Source organism: Piliocolobus tephrosceles, chromosome 17 (assembly GCF_002776525.5).
Source record: "Piliocolobus tephrosceles isolate RC106 chromosome 17, ASM277652v3, whole genome shotgun sequence".
Classification (NCBI taxonomy): domain Eukaryota; kingdom Metazoa; phylum Chordata; class Mammalia; order Primates; family Cercopithecidae; genus Piliocolobus; species Piliocolobus tephrosceles.
In genome coordinates, this window is record NC_045450.1 from 33315472 (window position 1) to 33338518 (window position 23047).

The window sequence follows — 23047 nt, forward strand, 5'->3', positions numbered from 1 at the left end:
TATCAATTCTGAAAAAGACTCACAGGAAAGGCTGTTTAGGAGGACACTAGAGAGACGAACACAGGGAAAATAAATACAGGGGCTCTGGCCCCCCCACTCCCTGCCCCCAACAGAAGCTACTAATGCTATTTATTGGCTTGGGTCATTTTTGAGAGTAGAAAACCATTTTTTGGCAGAGCAGTACAAATTCCACATCAGGGCGTCTTCTGCAGTTGCGGACACAAGATGGCCAGTGACCAGGCTCTTTATTAAACTTCCTCACAACCCGCTATGGTGTTCAGAAGCTAAGAAGTGACTTCCGGAGCCAGGCCAGGTGTGTGGAGGCCTTAGCCTGTGAGCGTGTCAAGCCCTGGCTGGGGAGCCTGCTGCCTGCCTGCACTCCTCAGCTGCGGCTGTGGTTATGGGTATGGCCGGACGGCGTGCACACTGGGCTGTCCCCTTTTGCGCAGGGTGGAAGGGGAAGAAGGGTGGGACTCCATGGCCTCCACAGTATCTTCTAGCCCTGGTATCCTGTGAGTCTAACTTCGCCCTGGTCATTCACCACGGCTAGGCACCAAGTGCCATCTAGTGGCACCGCGGGTCCACTTTCACAATGCTCCAACCAAAGACTGCAGAACAAACCAACTCTGACCCACTCTGACTCCGGGGCGAGGCTGGAAGGGTGAGCACACTTCATGGTAGTGACGGGACATATTCATCTCAAGAAAATATACTTTAAGAGGTCTTGCTTAAGTTGCTTAAGAAAGCAACTCTTTTTTTTTATTTATTTATTTATAAAGGCTAACCGTATCCATTTGTCAATATTTTCGGCTTTAAGGAAAATAGTTTAAAAAACATAAAAAGGTAAATACACTCAAGAGTAACTGCTATTAAACAGTTCTGAACAGGCAGAAAATGTAGACTTTCCTTTAACAGAAAATGTTAAATCTGTAATAGCAGCATAATTTATATATAGAAAAAAGCTGGTTTTGAAAACCCAGATTTATACACAAAACATTTTTTTTCTATACAACTGCGTTTACACCGGGAAATAAGTTTCTTCACATTCCCATCAGGTACAGGTGTGAGCTTGAGTTTGATCAGCCAGCCCTGAGCGCAAGCTTCTCGGCACAATCTTCAATCCAACACCATGGCAGAGAGCGCGTTTAGATCTTTCATGTATGGGTGGGCCACCAGGATCTGGTCTATTTTCAGTCTTTGCTCTGAGTCAGGGAAGATCTTCAGAAGGGCTTCCCGCAGCTCGTTGGTTTCTGCAGAAGATCGCTGAGCTGGCATGGGCAGGTTCTGCTGGAGATTGGGGAGGGTTGGCAGCAGTGGGAAGTGGGGCTGCTGAGGGAGCCAGTGACTTGAAGGGGCTCCCTGAATCCGGGTCGGAGGCTGGTGGCTGGTGCTGGCTGCCTGGGTGCCAGGGACTCTGAAGCTGGGGTCAAACATGCCCACATTTGGCAGGGCACTGAGTAGGGGCTGCATATCTCTGTGAATGGAAGCAAGTCCTGGTGAGTTGGGTTATAAGTAAATAAAAAATCATGGAGATATTTTAGAAGGTAGCTGCGGCAGGCCTTGAGGCTCAGGATGCCACTCCCTGGCTTCCAAAGACAGGATGCAAGACTGAGGTGGAGGTGGTGACCATCAGCTGCCCACAGAGGAGCCTGCGGGGATTCCACTGATGCCATCTCAAGGTGTGAGAGGGAATGAGTGCGCTCCGTGAGGAAGCACCGCCCTCCCAGGTCTTCTGCTGTGAGGACTGACCCCATCCAGCTGTTTGGCTCTAACCAGGGTGCCCTTGGGAGCTTTCAAAAGGTTTGACAGGGTCTTACTCTTCTCAAGATTTTGATTTTGTGCAGGACCCTGGTTAACAGAAATTAGAAGAGACTCCTTTTGAGGAGACTGGCAGTCCCCACCGACTCAGTCTAGATGAGGTGTGGGTGGGTGCCCACACTTGTATGTACATGGGTGTGTACGAGTATGTGTGTACAGGGAGGGCATCTGTATCACTCAAAAGCCTCCCACTGGACTCAACCTGCAGGCGAGAAATGAGGCTAACTGAAGTTTCCCCAACTTCAAAAGCTCAACTTCAACAGCCCCTCTGTGATGGAAGTGATTCTCAACTTCTTAACCAATTTGTGAGCAGCTCTACAAAAAGCCACCAGGTGAGAGTGAAAAGGCAGGCAGGCAGGACAGACCCCGTGCCAGGTTGCTCAAGGAGTGGGAGGAGGCAGAGGACTCTCCTTCTGGTAACTGTGACCCGCAGACGTGACTGATACTCACACACGGGCCTTGGGCCTGAAGCCCAGCAGGGGATTTCCAAGTTCAGATGTGGGGAAGGAAAACGAGATGGACTGATGAGCGTACCAGGTGTGGAAAATGGCTGCCATTCTCTTCATGTGGGTAGAGAAGCATGACGTTTGGGAATTAAGTCCTCATCTGTATCATAAAACCCAAAGGCTCAAAAGAGAAATGATTCACAAGACCAGGGAGCTGAAATTGTAGTGGTCTCCTAGGTAGAACAGACCACCATGTAAAAAAAAAAACCCATCACCACCTATCACTGAATCCAAACCTACAACTCCCAATGGTTCCTGCTACAAATGGAAAAGATCGGCTGGAAAGTGTTACTGCCTAAAAATGCTGAGAGAGCTGTGTGTCTTCCTCTCAGCTCAGACCCCCCCATCACACCCCCATGCAAATACCAGTTGGGAATGCACAGAAGTGCAGTCTGGTTTAGTTTTTAAAGAGTAAACATCAGTCATGGGGTCATATGATCTGCCTGTTAGGTTCACAGGCATCTTTGGTTAATGTCTGTTACCTAAGAATTCTGAAAACAGAAACAACCACTAACAAGGTGTCCTAAAAACAAAACAAATCCAAACTACAACAAAGAAAACCTAAACTACCAAATCATTTTCAGATAAATATGGAATACTGGCTTTTCCATTCAGTGAAGGTAGAAAGTAATGGTCAGTTCCCCCAGGCAGTGATTCCTGAGCAGTAAGTAATTAATATAAGCATAACATGTTCAAAGCAAATGACTTTAGAAAATGAATGTAAAAACACACTCACACATACAAAATGAGCCCATTAGGCACTCATGGTTCAGAGGGAGAGCTCTCACACATACATGATGAACCTAAGTAGTATTTGCCAGTAAGTGACCACCAGCTTGGAAAAACAGCTTTGTTTTTTCGTTTGTTTCCTTGCTTGTTTTTGAGATAGAGTCTTGCTCTGTAATCCAGGCTGTAGTATAGTGGCGTGATCTTGGCTCACTGCAACCTCTGCCTCCTGGGTTCAAGTGATTCTTCTGCCTCAGCCTCCCGAGTAGCTGGGATTATAGGCATGCACCACCACACCCAGCTAATTTTTGCATTTTTAGTAGAGCCATGGTTTCACCATATTAGCCAGGATGGTCTTGAACTCCTGACCTGAAGTGATCTACCTGCCTTGGCCTCACAAAGTGATGGGATTATAGGCATAAGCCACAACACCCGGCCCTGGCTTTGTCTTTTTAAACCCACAAAAAGGCTGGATGAGGTGGCTCACGCCTGTAATGCCATCACTTTAGGAGGCTGAGGTGGGTGGATCACCTGAGGTCAGGAGTTTGAGACCAGCCTGGCTAACATGGCAAAACCCCATTTCTGCTAAAAATACAAAAAATTAGCCAGGCGTGGTGGCGTGCACCTGTAATCCCAGCTACTCGGGAGGCTGAGGCAGGAGAATTACTTGAACCTGGGAGGCAGAGGTTGCAGTGAGCCAAGATCACGCCATTGCACTCCAACCTGGGCCACAAGAGTGAAATTCCATCACAAAAAAAAAAAAAAAAAAAAAAAAAAAAAAATCAATAAAAATAAACCCACAAAAAAAGTTTGGCTTCTGTCTTTTCCTAGGATGAAAACTGAAAGGACTACAGTTGAAAATCTGGGATGCTTGCTACATTAGCTTCCAAATAGATGAAACCAGCACTAAATTTAAGGCTTAAAAAATTATTTTTGGCCAGGTATGGTGGCTCATGCCTACAATCCCAACACTTTGGGAGGCTGAGGAAGGCGGATTCCTTGAGCTCAGAGTTTCAGATCAGCCTGGGCAACATGGTAAGACCCTGTCTCTACTAAAAACACAAAAAAAGAGCTGGGCGTGGTGATATGCGCCTGTGGTCCCAGCTACTCGCGGGGCTAAGGTGGGAGGATCGCTGAAGCCCGGCGGGGCAAAGGTTGCAGTGAGCCGAAATCATGCCACTGCGTTCCAGCCTGGGTGAGAGAGCAAGGCCTTGTGTCAAAATAATAATAATAATAATAATAATAATAATAATAATAATAATAATTTTTAAATGCCATTTTTAGTCGATAAAGACAGCACTTGCACTAAAGCACAAAGAGTTGAAACAGACGTTTTAATATAAGACAATCTGAAAAAGGAAATACCTAAGACAGACTTCCTTCTGAAGAAACTCCTCTAATCGAGGTCCACTTCTTCCCAGAGGATCATCAGGAACCATAAATATGTCCCCTACGAACGTGTACTGCAGCAGCCTACAACACAGAACACCATGAGGCTGAGAAACAGGGTCCTCACTGCCCAGGGCCTAAAGGATCCCAAAGCAGCCACCCAATGCCAAAGCAACGGTCAGGTCAGCCTACAAACCCTAAGACTGCTCAACTGCCTAAAAGCGGGGAAAACAACCAAGTGAAACCCTTTTAATGTCTGTTTTGGACATAAATACAATAGAGTCAGAACATTTTATCAGCTGGCCCTCAAATTTCTCATCAAGACTTGCAGATTTGTACTGGGCTTAGGAAGCCGCTTCTTCTAATATAACTGTCAATATAACTTTGAAAAATAAGATTTAAAGACTGTCAGCTTAGGACACAAATGCTGAATGAAGGTTTAATTTTTTGAATAAAACTGGTAATAAATGTGTCCATAAGCAAACCCACTGAAAATAATATTTTTAAAAAGGAAAACGATATATGAATAAAGGAAATCTGAGGTCTTTAGACCACTATTTATCATTATCAGGGAAAACAGAAAATAAAATAATTTTAAAAGTCCAAGTGCTTGTGCTTGTTGTCTGGGTCTCCTTTCTGCCTTGTTTTTGCGAATGCTGAAAGCAACAGCTTGGCTGGAGAACACCAGTCTTGACTGCATTTAAACCCTCCATGCATACATGGATGAGTGTCAGTAAATACTGACAATGAGCCCAGGCAGAGGTCCAACAGAAACATGCCCTACAAGATTAGTGGCTCATTAACTGTGCCCAGAAGGTCAAAGACCGATTCTCATTCTCAGTTCAGCTATCAACAACAGCTTTTTAACAGCACAGGTGTCAAAACACATACAGTAATTAACTCTCACCTGGGCTTTCATAACAGAATCTTTTTCTAAAATCTTCTAATAATTTAGGAAAATACAAATACCAGGCAAGGTACAACTGTGAAACCCCAACAGGGATAAATATCTAGTTATCCTAGCTATATTGCGAGTTTTACTATATATTAGTTATACTTAGCATGAGGTATGTTCACTTTATATTTTAAGATGTCTGGCCTATGTGCCTTATCCCTGGCACTATCACAGCCTCTTGCTTTCTATTTTAAATAACTGGTCAGGTGATAGTTGTTAACAAAAAGTCCTAGCAGCCAGTGCCCACTCATCTTAGGGCATTTTTCAGCAGTGGACACCTTCATAGTTTTATTACAAATGAAAAACAGCAGTGAATGCTAAACTCTTGATGTAACTCTGTTTTATTTTGGATATCTAAAGATGTTTTCAATATAGATGATTAAACTATGACTGTAAAAACCTCCAGAAAAGCATCAGATATTAAAAAGTGGAAATATTCTCTCCAGACCATGAAGAAGTGAAAGCCCAGTCAGCACACATTGCTTTTGGTCCTTTCCTCTTGCTGGAATCACAGCACTTCAGAGCTGGAATCCCAGCTGCCATGAAGTTCACCCTTTCACTTCACAGCTGAGTAAACTAGGAAGCCATTTGTGCTCCATCACACTTAACTGTGCCTCCTGCTTCATGCAGGAAAACTCTGATGCCCTAGAAGGCTGTAGTGAGAGCAGAGCATGTCCACACTCATCACTACCAGCTCTGCTGCTGTGCGCCGGGCCCCTGCTTACCTGGAGGGGCCAGTCACCTAGGAAAGGGAGTACAGCACAGTCTTATGATACTTTGGTCCCTTATATTGCCTTCTGTGGGGCCAAGGAATATAGAAAACAAAACAAACAAAATGCACACAGAAACAAACAATTAAAAACAAAACAAAACTTTTCTGACCACAGACAAAGAAGAAAATATTACCTTTTTGTAATAATTTCTCTCCAAGAGACTGACTCATTCACAAATTCTCTGAAATTATCATTTGTCACAATTATACCACCAGTTTTGTCCGCTAAGTGTAGTAGAAACCTATGGTAATATAAGAGAGTTTAAAATGAGCAACAGGCATCCTTGGCTCAGAGAAGCCATGTTATAAGAAAATAAGAGAAAACTTCCTCTTCATAGGAAAACCATCAAAGAATTTAACCAAGGCTAGGCCACAGAAAAGTTTAGCCCCTATCAACTGAAGATCAATCAGAATGGTGAATATCTCTAAAATTATTAGTGTGATTATAAAATAGATTGTCTTTCATACAATTTCTTTTGTTAAGTGATCTACACTATAATTTATTCAAAAGTTGTATTATCAGTAAACAGTGTTTATAAGAATACATGAAGACCAGAGCAGAGAATGAGAGCTGACAAGCCTGTGAAATCATTATTCAGATTTAAGTTACTGAGCAACAGTATTCTGGTTCTAAGATTAGCTGCTTAGTACAATCAGCCTTACAATTCTCTTTTCTTTTTAAAAATTTATAGGTTCAAGCCGAGTGTGGTGGCGCACGCCTATAATCCCAACACTTTGGGAGGTTGAGGTGGGTGGATCATTCAAGCCCAGGAGTTTGAGACCAGTCTGGGCAACATGGTGAAACCCCTCTCTACAAAAAAAAAATACAAAAAATAGCCAGGTGTTCCCTGTAGTCCCAGCTACTCAGAAGGCTGAGGTGGAGGATCAGCTGGGCCCAAGCAGGTGGAGGTCACAGTGAGCCAAGATCGTGCCACTACACTCTAGCCTGGGCAACAGAACGAGAGTGTTTCCAAAAAAAAAAAAAATCACAGGTTCACACTGCTCTGATTTAAAAAGAGGTATCTAGAAATGCCATTTTGTTTAGCCTAAGTTATAGATTCACTCAAATGGAAGGTATGACAGGATACCTGGTGATAAAAAAGGGAAAGGATGAAGCAGTAAAGAAGACTTCCATTTCACTGCTGATTATTCATGCTCAGACCCTCTTAATAAGAGATCTGTGAGGATAATGTGAATTTTATCTCATAAGTTAGGGTGACCACATTTGTCTAAGGATATGTAGACCAAGATAATAAAAAATAAATTAAGGGACTCACTGGAATTAAAGGTACAGACAACTGCTTTTACTAGCAGTGATGAGTACTTAACGGGGATTTAAAAAACTTCATTAGTTTCAGAGATCTTAGAAAACCTTGGAAATTAAATATGATTTAGTTCTTTGGCTTTATTACATAATATTTTACTAATGATTTCTAACTGGCATGAGCTGTAAGTGGTAATGTTTGCCACTAACAAAAATAGGCAGTAAGGCTTCTGAGTTCATGTACTATGAATGAGAACATATATGCATGTCCTCTAAAAACCCAAAGAGCCGTATCAGCCAAACTAGAGCTTAGTCTGCATACTTGTGTGTGTGTTCCAACCCTGCTGGTGTGAGAATGAAGCTACTGTGTTAGAGGACCTGAACCCTGCAGGGTCCCTGCCTGTGTCACAGGGCTGGGCAGGAAGTGTCCTTCCATTCCACCTTCTAGTACTTCTCACCTATCCCCCAGGCACCCACATATGGTATCCTCTTTTGGCTCTTCCATGCCACCTGATTCTCACCCATCAGATCTGGTCTTGCATACTAGCCTGGTGCAGGGCAAGGGACTGTCAATGAGAAGGTCCTTCTGGTGAATGAATGTATGTCTGCTGTGGTCCCAAGCCCCCCATCTCTCTCCCCAGGCCCTCTTTTCATCTCTTACCCATTTGACTATCATTCACTAGCTTGGGTCACAAGCTAAACACTATCTTCAATGGAGTGGTGTTTTGGTGGAACACAGACAAAAACACCAGGGGTGCTGTCAGTGCTATAAGCCAGATGAAACTAAACAGGGCAAATGCAGGAGAGAAAAGAATAAACAGCTACCACTAGGTTCCCAAATATTAGTAGACCTGCTACTAATTTCATACCATGAGAAGGATTTTAAAAACTAGTCCTATTTCCATTGGTTAAGTCTGGAACCTTCTCTTACTCAACCACAGCAAAACTCCCTTCTGTTACTTATGCACGTCTTCTCAAAATTCTTGAGGACAGGAGGTGCATCTGAATCATGTGTGTCCCCAGAACCTACCTCGGTGTATCAGATTTGGTTAGTGCTCAATAAAGTTTTTAGAAAAAATTTAAAAAGGGCCAGGCACAGTGGTTCATGCCTGTAATCCCAGCACTTTGGGAGGCTGAGATGGGTGGATCACCTGAGGTCAGGAGTTTGAGACCAGCCTTACCAACATAGTGAAACCTTATCTCTACTAAAAATACAAAAATTAGCCAGGCGTGGTGGTGCATGCCTGTAATCCCAGCTACTTGGGAAGCTAAGGCAGGAGAATGGCCTGATCCTGGGAGGTGGAGGTTGCAATGAGCTGAGATTGTGCCATTGCACACTAGCGTGGGTGACACAGTGAAACTCTATCTCAAAAACAAAACAAAATATTTAAAAGGCACAGACGAAATCTTGGTGACTCAGATGCACTAGTACCTGCTTCCTGAGTTATATGCCAAGCTAAGAAATGGAGGCTTATAGGCTGGGTGTGGTGGCTCACACCTATAATCCCAGCACTTTGGGAGGCCAAGGTGGGCAGATCACCTGAGGTTCAGGAGTTCAAGACCACCCTGGCCAACATGGAAAAACCCCGTCTCACTGCAACCTGCTAAACCAAAAATACAAAAATTAGCTGGGCATGGTGGTGCGTACCTGTAATCCCAGCTACTTGGGAGGTTGAGGCAAGAGAATCGCTTGAACCCAGGAGGCAGAGGTTGCAGTGAGCTGAGATTGTGCCACCGCACTCCAGCCTGCGCGACAGAGTGAGACTCCATCTCAAGAAAAAAAAAAAAAGAAAAGAAATGCAGCTTACTCCTATCACAGTAGGGTCAGTTGAGACATGTCTGTGACGTAGAAGAAACCCTGAGGACCCAGGCATTACGATAATAGGCTAAGTCACTGATCAAAAGTAGAGTGAACGAGTTAATATTTGAAACCATTTTCAAGCCTGCCACACTAAGACAAGACAAACATTACTTTAAGCACCTACCAACCAGAGACTACAATATCTGCTTTTACTTACAGATTTTCAGCCATGTTTTACTAAAACACAAAAACAATTTCTTTTGTGATGTTTCTAAAAACTATGTAGCAAATATCACTGAGCATATCACCTTAATGACCACAAATATTAAACCTCCCGCATCAAGCAGGTCCTCTAAAAGTGTGGACCTGTTCAGCAGAGCAGGTGGCTGGCTCCTCACCACCCCACTCCAACCTTAGGAAGGAGAATGGCCTTTCATACCTGTCATCATGAGAAGCAATTCTTTCTCCAAAGACCATCCGGGCAGGAGTTAAAGATAATATTCCGAGCTCCTGGAGCTGGGTTAAGAAGTGCTGTTCTGTTCGTGGAATAAGTTGAATATACGTTCAGAAAAGGGCTATCTTCCCAAATGTATCAAGAAATGTAAGTACACTCAAATGTTTCACTTGGAGAGCTGTAGAAAACCTTTTTTCTATTGACTCAGTTTTACTAACTCACTAGGAGGAAAAAACAAAAAAAAAAAAACAAGCAAGACCCATACTAAGGCAAAAACAACATATGAACTAGCTTCAGTTATTTTTTAAACATAAAAAGATTAAACTTATTTGCTTCTTAAGAAGAGTAGGCCAGGCATGGTGGCTCACGCCTGTAATTCCAGCACTTTGGGAGGCTGAGGCAGGTGGATTACTTGAGCTCAGGAGTTCGAGACCAGACTGGCCAACATGATGAAACCCCATCTCTACTAAAAATATAAAATTAGCCAGGCATGGTGGCTCGTGCCTGTAATCCCAGTTACTCAGGAGGCTGAGGCAGGAGAATCGCTTGAACCCGGGAGGCAGACGTTGCAGTGAGCTGAGATTGCACTGCTGCACTCCAGCCTGGGTATTTAATGAAGCCTACCATCAAAAACTCTTTCAGAGCTATACTATAAGAAATAGAGGACAAAGAGAGGGATGATAGGAGACTCTGAGAGAGGGTAGGGGTGGGACTAGGACAGATCTAGGGATAGGAGGGACAAATGGTTCTACCCCAATCCCAAGAAAGATCCTTACGTCAAGAGTCTGTTGAAGCCTCCTCCTACTGGCCTCCTGTCCAACTTCTCAAAGGTGTCCATACAAATATTTGCCGGTTTTCATGGGGGGTGGGTGGTGACAGTGGAGAATGGAGGGTCAAAGCTACACTTCAGAAAACCAGTAATGGGCAAAAGCAGCTAAAAACTCAGGGTCTGAGGTTCCCACACTTGCATTCCCTACAATGGTACTCACCACTGACTTAAGCAATGCAGAGCACGTAAGCATTAAGAGACTCCTTTGGCAGGGTGTGGTGGCTCATGCCTGTAATCCCAGCACTTTGGGAGGCCAAGGTGGGTGGATCACAAGGTCATGAGTTCAAGACCAGCCTGGCCAATATGATGAAACCCCATCTCTACTAAAAATACAAAAATTAGCCGGGCGTGGTGGTGCGTGTCTGTAGTCCCAGCTGCTTGGGAGACTGAAGCAGAAGAATCGCTTGAACCCAAGAGGTGAAGGTTGCAGTGAGCCGAGATCGTGCCATTGCACTCCAGCCTGGGTGACAGAGCGAGACTCCATCTCAGGAAAAAAAAAAAAAAAAAAAAAGAGAGAGACTCCTTCAGGGATCCAATTGCAAAAATAACAAAATGAGTGGATCTGCTTCATTCCTTATGTACCCTCTGTTAAGATGAATATGATCTTCAAAATGGGGGAAGTTGGGAATACTTGGGAACTGTGTGGTTTGACCATTTCTGCCCCACTAAGTGACTAAATTTCACTTCCTGTTTAATGTGCTGGGCAAGTCCTGTACTCACTCACCCTCCCTCCCCACAATCTACTTTATTTTTCCAGGCACTCTGATGAGTTAAGTTGCCTGACACACCCCTTTCACCTATCCTCCTATCATGACCTATGACACAAACAACCTGAAGTTTCTCTGGAACATTTCATGATTCATAGTAAGTTCAAATCTTTCGTGTGTGGCCTGCAGGTCAGCCAGAGTACTTCATGTTTAACAGAAATGATTTATATTAAGCCATTAAATAGACTGTTAAAAAGACATAACTTGAAGGGGCCAAATTTATGAAGTGACTTCAAAAATACTATCTAAACAGTCAGAAACCCAGCCTAATAAAGACATTTTTTAGAAAGTAAAAAGAAAACATGTGCTATATAATGAACTCTTAACATAATTTCCTGCATAAATAACTATGTTAACTTTCCATCCTACCCCCTAGTATTTCTGATGCCGTGGCACTCTCTTCAATTGATGTTTTGCTAGGTGTGATAGATTTACAATTTTATTTTTAAAGCTGCTGCCCATGGCACACAGCTCTATTCTAAACAGCATGTGTTGTAATTATAAGCTGACTCATTAAACATTTCACTAGAAATCTGAAAAAATCTGCCTCACCTGTGACATTAGGATCACGCCTTGTTCTCCACTGAGGGACAAATACAGTGATGTTTCTGTTGCCAAGCTTCCAAAAATATTCAACAGCAATTGCAATTCCACGACAAGAAAAGAACTTTTTCAGACCGTGGCTAGAAATAACAGAGTAAAGAAAATAAATAAAATTTATTTCTGTTTAAAGCACAGTTTCACCATGAAAAGTTAACATACACATACAACAAACAATAACAAAGTTTCTTTTAATACTCTTACATTTTTGGCATTTAGTTCATAAAGTTAGGATGGAACCCACTGTAGGGGACAGAACTCTTAATAGTGTCATAGGATTTTTCTCGCATTTTGTTAATCTAACTGGGTGTGCTGTTGTGACAGAAGGCAGTGAGCTCCATGGTAATACTTGTTCCCTGTGACAGAAGAAAGGGACAAAGATGTGACACGGTCATAACCCCTGCAACCTCCAAAGATGCTGCTGTGTCCTGTCCCAGGAGGGCCCCACTCTTTTCAGGGAATGGCTATATTTACTCAGTTTACAGCTTACGAGAAACATGTTGAGGGCAAGACTCAAATGAAACTTATGGAGGGGCTATGAAAGGCTATTTTAAGAAAGCAGAAAGCAGGGAAAAAAGGTAAAAATAAAGAAAGAAAGAAAGAAAAAACAACAACAATGAACAGTAGAGAACACAGGTCAGAACGCTTTTTCTGTTAAGAGTCACACAGTCTCTGTCATACCGCCCAACTCTGCGTGTGAAAACAGTCACAAACAGCTGTAAGTGAATGTGTGTGGCTGTGTTCCACATTTACAAAAACAGGTGGCGGGCCTGATTTGGCCCATACTTTACAATCCTTAGTATAGAGGATTAAAAAATGCCAACCCCTCCATCCATAACACATTTCAATGGAAAGGAAGAAAGTACTTAAAATTTACGCTCCAGCAGTTAATTAAAAGTGGAGATAAAAAAGTTAAAAGTTTAAAATTCTGCAGGTGGTAATTTGTCTACTCATGGGTATTACAAAGAAAAAAAGACTGAAATCTTAAACAGTGATGCTGTAATTGATGAAATTAGCATAATCTATGTTCACTGCTTCAATGGTCACTTAGATTGCAGCGACAATACTCCTTGCATCTTCAGTCCTGTCTTCTCTCCACATCTAATGCTGCATGCCAAAATTGCTTTGTAGAAATACTTCACTTGCAAGTCCTGCCATGATGGGCATATGTGTCTTGAGTTAAACCCCGGCTCTCCTAATTCCAACCTACCCTGAAAATTCCAGTGAAAACTAACTTTTAAATGCAGCCTGAGGCCTTTGATTCTGCTCAGGGCCTTCAAAGGCACTCCTACACGAATGCTGCCTGGCTTCCAGGACCCCTCCTCGTCTGACTCGTCAGAAAGGATCTGGCTAAGTGACCCTCCCACTACCATGCAACAACCCTCTTGGTTTTGACCAGGTCTTGCCATCTCACCCCTCCTGGTCTCTGAGCCTTTCCTTGTGTTGCTTTCTATATGTGCGATGCTCTTGCACCTTTCCTTGCTCCTTCTTCAAATGCCCTCAGGACTGAATGCGCTGAATTCTGGCCCCTCTTCTTCTATGAAGCTATTGCTAGACACAGGGCCTCCCTCAGCCTCCTTCCTCTTCTGAATTCCAACCCTGTATGGTGCACCAGAATCACAGAGATAGAATGGCATTTAGACGCCTGTTAGAAAAAGAAGTCACTAGGGAAGGAGCAGCCTGCCTGGGTTGCACAGCCAGGGGAATGAGCTGGATTAGACTCCGACTTCCTCACACCTGCCTTTTCCACGACCTCACCTGCATGTGCGTTCCTTGAGAGCAGGAAGAGGCTGGACACTTCACGAACATCTAATGCTCTGTGAGATTCAGAAGAGCTACTCACAGACTCCTCTTTTTAAAGGCTATTTCTTTTTCAGCGAACCATAAATATTTCCGAGGCTCTTACCCCAGAAAATATATGTAAATAAACAAACCCAATCTTGATAATTCAGGAGTGCTTTGTTTATCTAAAGGCATTCAAATATGACAAGAAGGTAGCAAAGTGACATTTTTAACTAGAAAAAAGACTGGGGGTGGTTCTTTAGGGGGGCCTTTTTTAACCTTTCAAAAATTATAAATCATCCATCACTCTAATTGCTTAACAGCAGGGACATGCCTAGAGTTAACGTCAACCACAGCCCTAATTTGAAAATCCACAACAGAACAACCTGCTGGTTCTTAGAAAAACCAAGAAATATGTATATTTAGTCCGCAAAAGGATAATCCTTGAGAGAACTGCACTGAAAAGGTTTTTAAGGTGGCTCCCTGATTACTTGACAGATACAAATGTGTGCTACCTACTCTCCCTCTTTTCCTTAATAGCTTCTGGTGACAGCAAGAGGAGGAACTGGATAGAGGAGGAGTACCCAGTTCAATTCCACTGGGTCACTACGTAACAAGGGTGGAAATGCAGACCGATGAATTCTGCTACCCTGGACTCCTTACAAGTCTAGAGGGGGAACAAATGGAGTTTCTAGAAACATCAGCTCTCAACTAAATTCCAAAATGTTATTCTCAGTGATAAGATCATATCACTTTTGATACTCTAAAAAAATCTCAGGAATGGAATTAAAACAGAGGTTCAAAATTCTGGTGGAGAACATACAGATTTACCCAAAAAATAAAACTACAACGACAAAAAATTAAGTGGAGCCAAATTATTGTCCTCAAAATAATACAGAGGGTCCATTAAGGACCGCTCATCCTACTTCAAGTCCTATACCCTGAGCAGGCATGTGCTTACTCATCACTGTCTCCTAGCCTCTCTGCAATCAAACCAGAGTAGCAAGTTGACAGGTAAACCCAGACCAAAGGTCTATTTTGACCCAGAGGCAAAGTATATATATATATAATAACAGCTTGCTACTTATGGAAAGGCCAAAGCTCTGGGGCTCCCAGCTCCAAATACAGAATGAACAGTTATTAAGTCTGGGAGGCCTGGTGTGCAGGCCATCAAGAGATTTAAATGTCTGTTTCCATATAATTGGTTAAAGATTATATCATCTGGTTGTTTGCTTTATTATAGAATGCTGGAGACTAAAAGTGTCCAAAGCAGAGGAGAGATGGGTGACATACAGCTGATAAAAACTCATAGCAGCCATAGCACCGGACAGGGCAGTGTGGAGACAGCGGAAAGTCCTTTCTGAGTTACCCAGGAAAAATTTCTTTTTATGGAACCCTAATATGGAAAAGACTAGTATGAAAACAAAAAGGTTAAAATACATAATTCTGGCAAAGGAAGGGGGCAAACCTCATCTACATGGAAAACTATCACCCCATATGTCAGGGGTTCTCATGCTGAAGTTTCAGGCTGACAGAGCCCAAATGTTTCTTGGCCACTACTGTGCTGTCTAGCCATACATAACAAAACAATTTCCACTTACTCATCATTTGACTCATTCATGGTGACGAGGGGGCAAGAACAAGATATACAAAATTGGCAGCATTAAACAGGGTACTGTGGAGGTTTTCACAGGTGGTATGGGCTGCAGACCTCATTCTGGATAGGAAAATGACCAAAGGCTTTACAAAAATACATTGAAGGGTGGGCCTAGGCTGCTTTAGGGTGTGGCCCACACCAACAGATCCTATTGCTTAAGGAATCAAATAAGTACTTCCCCAACTACTTGGGTCAAATCAGTAAGCTTTAGTTAGCAGTGCTGTGCAACCCAAGACTTAAGTATCCAATGATGCCTTGGCCTGAAAATTCCAACCTTAACTTCTGCTGGAGGAGACAGGGTATACAGCAGCTCTGGGGAAAGATATTATGGGTCCAAATCTCTATCTATGTAACCCTGGAAAACATTTTTAAGCCACTTCATGTTGTATAAATTACAACTTTTGCCTCACAATTGGTGTGAAGGCTGCATTTTTAAAAATACAGTGCCTGACACATAATAATGGGTGTTTCGACTTTAAAATCCCAAATATTTGTTGCATTAAATATATGGTCTCAGTGAAAAATCTAAACTGGCCACTGGAATAGTAACCATGAAGTTACAAATGGGTAGTAGAAAGCCACTAAAAGAAATCCTAAACTGGGCATGGTAAGGCATGCCTATAGCTTCAGCTACTAGGAAAGATTGGCCGAATCCAGGAGTTCGAGTCCAGCCTGGGCAAAATAGTGAGACTTCACCTCTTAAAAAAAGAAAAATTCTAATTTGCCTTTAATTCATCAACAAGTTTTTAATGAGTTCCTACTGTGTGTCAGGGACTATGGGTATCAGAGGTAATTCATTGAACAGAAGAAACACAAATCAGTTTCTTCATGGCATCTAGTCAAAGTTAATTCACACTTAACATTGAAGCAACTGATTTAAAATACGGGCTGATTTTTTTCCAACTTCCAAAAAAAACTGAGGTAAAATTCACATGACTAAAATTCAATGACATTTACTACGTTCACAATGCCGTGCAACCACCACTTACACCTAGTTCCAAAATGTTTGTCATTCCAAAATAAAACTCTATACCCATTATGCAGTTTCTTCCTAGAATATGGGGAAATCTTAATTACTGACATTTTCAGAACAATACATCAAATTAAGTACAAGTCTGTCTCCTTAAAATAACACATTCATTTGTTAAAGTATTGCCTTTAAATACAGACGTCTGTGCATCCAAAGAAAATGTAAATCCTCCCAAAACAATCAGTTTTCCAAAAAAAAAAAAAAAAAAAAAAAAAAGAAAGCTTGCAGCTTTCTCTTAGTATAATAATTGGTAGTTTTCAAAAGAGATGATACTGTACTCAGGGCATTAGGAAACATGTGGGAGGGCGTTTGGGGTGTCACAATGACTGGGGAAGGATATTATAAGCAAAGTGGGAGGGACTAGATTTGCAAAACATCCTGTCACAGATAGGTAACACCACTCTAAATTCCAACAGTGACCCTGCTGAGAAATATGCCTGTTAACTACCCCAAAAGGTTTTTAAAAAGCATCAGGATCACTGCTCATTCTATGTTAACTTGCATTTCCTATTTGGAAAATCCTTCCACATACAGAAAAGTGAAAGAGGATGAGAATTGCTCACAATTGTGACCTAAATTTTGTGTCACCAGTTGGCTCAAGAAATCATAACAATGAAGAACTTGTTCCGGGCTTGGGGTGTGGGTGACTGAAGTTGACATTTTTGCTTAGATATCGCTATGCAGCTGCGGGTCATTTGCTGGGTTTCCCCTAATAGGGCTGCCAAAAAAACCCAAAGTGAAATGACAATAAACATGATTTGGAAATGAAGGTAAACATACTGCATATTTTTGCTGCCTGTCTTCAAATTTTAACATCTGAAATGATGGCATTTTCTTTTTGACAGCAAAACACAGCATCGACAATTCATTCAAATAATAAAAAGCAGAATAATCCTTATATTTTAAAAAATACATATTAAAATATTTATGAACATATAGCTGAGATTTCCTTCAAAATAATAGGGGTGGAAGGAAGAGGTAAGGGCTAGGATGAAACAAGACTGATCATGAGCTGGTAATTATTGAAGGTGGGTGAGGAACCCATGGGAATTCATTATCTTGTGTATCTGAAAATCCTAATAAAAAAATTTACAAACCAAACAATTACAAATATACTATAAACATGTATTTCAAAAATAACATTTATTTTTCAATCCTAATAGGTATTCTTAAAAACTCAGGGCATTAACTGGTCTCTCAGAACTCCCAAAAAAGAAGTTACACAAACATTCGGCAATTCAGAAAAATATTTTTAAGATTTGGCAACTTCTTCCTCATTCCATGTCCAGGTGCCCTGTTTATTGAATTGTAGCTACTTAAAATGCCAGACCTTGAATATTTCTTCAAAAATCAATGGTGTTAAATTTGGCCTAAAGTTGCCTCCATACATAGTGACCTGCAACCTTAGTATGTGAACAAATTGCAACCTAAGAGTATTCTTGTAAAAAAAAAAAAAAAAAAAAGGCTGAGTCTCAGCCAATCACAGCAGCTAAGCTTCAGCCAATCACAGGCTGGCAACTGTTCAGACCACATCTACATAAGGCAAATGCCTCATCACAGGATGCCTGGATAAGGCAAATGCCAACCTGTAGGCATCACAGGATGCCTGGATAAGGCAAATGCCAACCTGTAGGCAATCAAATTGTTTCTGCAGGGTACTTCCCTCTTCTGCTGATAAACACCACGGGCCCTCATTGCTGAGTGAAGCTCTATGAACCTCTCCTGGTTTAGGGTGCTGCCAGATTCATTAATCATTGTTTGTGCAGATCAACTCTGCTAAATTTAATTTGCCTGAAGTTTTTCTTTTAACAATGGGGTGACTGGTTTTGAAAACAGAAGGCAGACTTTACTTTGAAATGATATGGTAAAGATGTCCTTAAGGACAGGTCAGAAAGCAACAGATTGCAGCAACTGAAACTCTGAACAGTTAAGTGACCTGCCGCAAATCAAACAGCTGGTCCACAGAGCGGGGAGGCTCTTGACCCTCACACTCTTCTTAGCCACGATCTTAAACTGCCCCTTAGAAAAGAAACTCAAGTGTACAGGTTTCAAATCAGAGGATTTTCAACTAAGAGGAGTTCCAAGACAGGCTAACTAGAAACAACGGGTTCATTAAATGATGTCTTTTATTAAAACAAATATTATAAACTTTTAGTAAGAGCAGAGGCCCACAATGAAGCTCAAACTAACTTCCTTTGAAAGGAAATTGCCATTGCTCTATCCAGAGAAGTACATCACACCTATTACCACTGTACACTCTAGGCTAGAGATCAGGCATACTCTAACATAAGATTAAAAAATCCTTGTGCTTTAAGCTTTGTTTTCTTATTTAGATTAGAACATAATGGTACTTACAGTATTAAGAATGTAATGACTTAAAAGTTACTATACTACCTATCACTGAGCAATGCAATGTGAAAAGATAATCTTCTATCCTCTCTTGCCCTTAGAAATTAAGTTCAGCAGGGTGAAGTAAAGTTCATGAATTCGGAAGATGGACTGACAAAACCTTTCCAACCAGTTGGTTCCCATTCCCCTCCACATCCAACCCTAACGCTACAGATCAACTATATACAACATGTATGTATAGTTCCTATATACATGTGATTCTTAGACACCATTTAGAGCCCTATTTAAAATAAAACAATCTGCAAAGAATGGACTTACGTAATTGCAACATTGCTCCCATCTATAACAATGTGCTTCAAATCTGTTCTCCCTGGTTCATTTTTTAACTCCAGCTTGTAGGGTACTTTTAGAGTATCTCGAAACCTTTGAACCCCAGTAACTGAGGAATCAATATGATCAGAAGGTCCTGCCGACCTTGCATCAGTAACTGAAGGTAACAGCTGGGGCAGTGGCATTGGTGGAGAAAGGGTTGAACAATTTGGCTTAGAATGAGGAGAACTACAACATCCTAAACGTTTTTCACAGGCAGATTTCATATTATTTGGAAGCAAGGGTTCTGGCTGCTGGTGTAAACCATTTTCAGGAAAAACTGGAACTCTGGGCTGGTGACTTGAAGCTCCCCTTGAAACAAAATTGACTTCTTTGGGACTTGAAGAGGCAACAGAAGGTGAAAGGCCATCAGTTTCAGGGTCTATGTTACAAATGTAGTTCTGGTTTGAACCCCAGAATTCATGTTTCTGTTCTATTGGCACTGTTCTGAAAGTATTAATTCTGCAATTTGAGGTACATGGTTTAGCTTCCACTTTGAATGGTAACTGAGAAAATTTTTCTGCCATATTTTGCTGTGCATGAGTCTGTGTCTTCTTTGGAGTGGAATCAGTTGTAAGCTCATTTGTGCTGCTATAAACACCTTTATTTTTGGTTTTGTTGGTCTCCGGATACATTGTACCAGCTGAAAATTCTCTGTCTTCTTGGAATCTTTTATTTTCTTTTTCAATTTCCTCTAAGAGCAATAATGGTTCAGTAGATGGTCCATACACCTTAATGACTTTTTCAACAATTTCTTGGGAATAGCCCATGGTTTTAAAAAAGTTTACGAGGATGTTGTATTCCATTTCCTCAGTAGTTTCTTTTATATCTGGACTTAAATTTTCAGAATCAGTAGAAGAATCAGATAGGTCAGCTATTACATTTCCAGCCAATGTCTTAGCATCATGTAAAATCTCCCCCTCCTGAACATTTTCCAAAGAAAACTGCTTCTTGGTATGCCTTTCTTCAGAATCAGAAAATCTCCTTTTCTGACAAATTCTCTCATTGGAAAGTGCCTCTTCATCTGGGGTTAGACCATTTATTGGATCAAAAAGCACATCTGGTGAGCTAGAAAGGACTGTGTCCATTTGTTTTGTAAGCTCAGAAACAGGAGTCCCAGCTTTATTTCTTGCCTCTTCCTGCAAAACACTTTCATCTCTGGAAATATTCAGCCCTGTGGCAGCATTCTGTGTAAACTCTGTTTGTTGAGAATCTCTAATTTCAGTAACATCATCATCTGTTTCAAAGAGATTCTCCTCACCTTGTGTGAGTGTCAAAAGTTCTTTTTTCAAGGAAGTGGGCAAAATCAGCAAATCCATTGTGTAATTGTCTGCATGGGCTTCAACAAATTGTTTGAATTCCCTTTTCACCTCTGATTCTTTCTGACTACTGGGTAGGTTCTCTTTATTTTCAAAGAGCTTTACAAACTGCTGAATGTGACTCCTAGCCATGACCACGGCCTCAGCACTTCCTCTGATGCCAAGAAGGCCAATGTCCAGAATGCAGAGGTCAGCACAAGTATCCTGAATCAAGCTTTTCAGAAACAGGCTCTCTGCCCCAACAAAAATGCAGTGCATGTCTTTGGGGTAACATTCTCTTTCTTCTAGTTCAGGTTCACAGATTCCTTTAATATATTCCTGTAAAGAGAAAATAAGAAATTAGGTCAATTTACAAAAGTTCCTTATAGCACATAATAAATTACACATGTAACTACAAATGTCAGGCTAATTTTATAAAAATCACAAGCATGTTTGTAATTTTGAACAAAACGTCATGTTTTAAATAAAACATTGAAAGTAACAGATATAACTTGCTTAAATCATCTTTAGAGAAACTGAAAAATTTTCATCCAAATCTAAAAGGTGGGTATTTTGTAACATTTTATGCAATGTGATCTTAGGGATTTGCTGAGCTACACAGTGAATAATCCCAAGAATGGATTTATTTACATCTCTAATGAAAAGACATCTTTGCTTGTTACCAGTAATGTATTACTTCCATGACATACTCAAGAGATAAATAATCAAATCAAGTGATTGACTAGAGAACAAATCTTGACTTTTGCTACTATATACTCTTGGTTTCCAGATTTCTTGAAGGTACAAAGAATAACACTAATTTTTTTTTTTTTGTTTTGTTTTCAGAGCAAAAGCAAGCTTATTAAGAAGCAAGAATAACATTAACAAAAATTTTTTTTCCAGTTGGTTGAAACAATCTATATACTGTATGATTTTTTGTCTGTTTTCTAAAGAAAACCAGACTGTTAAATTAAATGCAGATCTAATAGAACAAGTGAATGCTGGACAGTATTGCTGTTCTCAGATGCTGGTATTAAAAGGAGGTTGAAATGAGGCAAGAAAGGAAACTGAATTCTCTTAGCAATTAGTTGCTACTGGAGTCATAAGTATGAATCAAGCAGACAAGCAAACACACACACAGGAACATATCTGTTAATAACTTTGGCTCTGGGGTCAGTGTCTTGGTCTAAAATTCCAGCCATATGACAGGTACTATCTTGCTCAAGTTACCTAATCCCTCTAAGCCCAGTTTCCTCAACTATAAAAGGAGTGTAACTGCAGGGGTTTTGAGGGAATTCAAAAAGATAATGGAAGTTAAAGTCTCGACAACAGTGCCTTGCACATAGTAAGTGCTTACTAAATAGTAACAACGCTGTTACTTAAATGATCAGTCAAAATTCTGGACAGACATTTGTAGGAAATGAGTCTGGAGATATCTGATCTATACTTTAAACAAAAATTAGAATAGTGTTACCAAAAAGTTAAACCTGTGCAGCACCAGTCAAGAAGAGGCATAGTAAGCCTGTACTTACTATATACTTGCTGTGATAGTTACACAACTTCAGTGAGAATTAATATTCAGACGTGTGTAATTATTCCTTGGCATCTGAAATTTAGAACTACAACATCTTTATAAGTAGATGAAACAGCAGATATATGAGCTCTCTTACCTCCTTCTAAAAGCACCTGAAGTATTTGTGGTCTTGGTGGTAAAGCATGGAGGTAACTGGTGCTGGATAGAGGAGCTCTGTTATTTTTTAGAGACAGGGTCTGTTGCCCAGGCTCGAGTGCAGTGGTGTGATCTCGGCTCACTGCAACCTCTACCTCCCAGGCTCAAGCGATCCTCCCATCTCAGCCTCCTGAGTAGCTGGGACTACGGGCATGCACCGCCACACCTGGCTTATTTTTGTATATTTTGTAGAAACGAGGTTTCATCATGTGGCCCAGGCTGATCTCAGATCCCCTAATGAGCTCAAACAATCTGCCTGCCTTGGTCTCTGAAATGCTGGGGTTACAGGTGTGAACCACTGCATCTGGCTAAGCTCTGTCTTTTTAATGGGGCAGCTTGCTATTTCTGTGAACATGTCAACTGAGTTAAACATAAAGTAATATACCTTATCCACTTTTCCTGAATGTGCAGCAGTGTTAAAGACTGAAGTCAGCATCCCTGAAGATCTCCAAAGAGGCAACATTTAGCTATCACTTGTTTGAAATTATGCTGTATTTAGGTTGTGGCTTTAACGTTTTAAAATTTATTTTGAAATAATTATAGGTTCTCAAGAAGTTCCAACGGTACTACATAAAGTCCTGTGTACTCTTCAGTTTCCCCTAATCACTGCATCTTATGTAATTACAGTACAATTTCACAGTCAGGAGATTTACACTGACACATTTCTGTCTATATAGTTCTATTATATGTATAGTCATTTTATCATATGTGCAGCTTCCTGAAACCACCACCTCAGTCAAGATATGGAACTATTCTATCACCACAAAGATTTCCCTCATTACCTCTTTACAGTCATGTCCACCTACTCCTACCTTCCATCCCTAACCCCTGGGAATTTTTCATGTCTATAATTTTGTGACTTCAAGAATGCTATATAAATAGAATTATATACGACTTTTGGGGTTCGCTTTTTTCACTCAACATACTGCTGTTGGAATCCATTCAAGCTGCT

At 41.2% G+C, this 23047-nt stretch overlaps 1 protein-coding gene across 1 annotated transcript in view; it reads right to left on the minus strand.

Annotated features, from left to right (window-relative positions):
• Positions 1–708: 708 nt before the first annotated feature.
• Positions 709–23047, minus strand: part of N4BP1 (NEDD4 binding protein 1) — a 68272-nt gene continuing 45933 nt past the window's right edge. Inside the window, exons 2-7 of the mRNA XM_023189612.2 lie at positions 19018–20705; positions 11834–11964; positions 9671–9767; positions 6301–6408; positions 4416–4523; positions 709–1474 (exon numbers count right to left, since the gene is read on the minus strand). Coding sequence (XP_023045380.1) covers positions 1117–1474; positions 4416–4523; positions 6301–6408; positions 9671–9767; positions 11834–11964; positions 19018–20705 — 2490 coding nt within the window. The 3' untranslated portion in view covers positions 709–1116. The remainder of the gene's footprint in view (positions 1475–4415; positions 4524–6300; positions 6409–9670; positions 9768–11833; positions 11965–19017; positions 20706–23047) is intronic.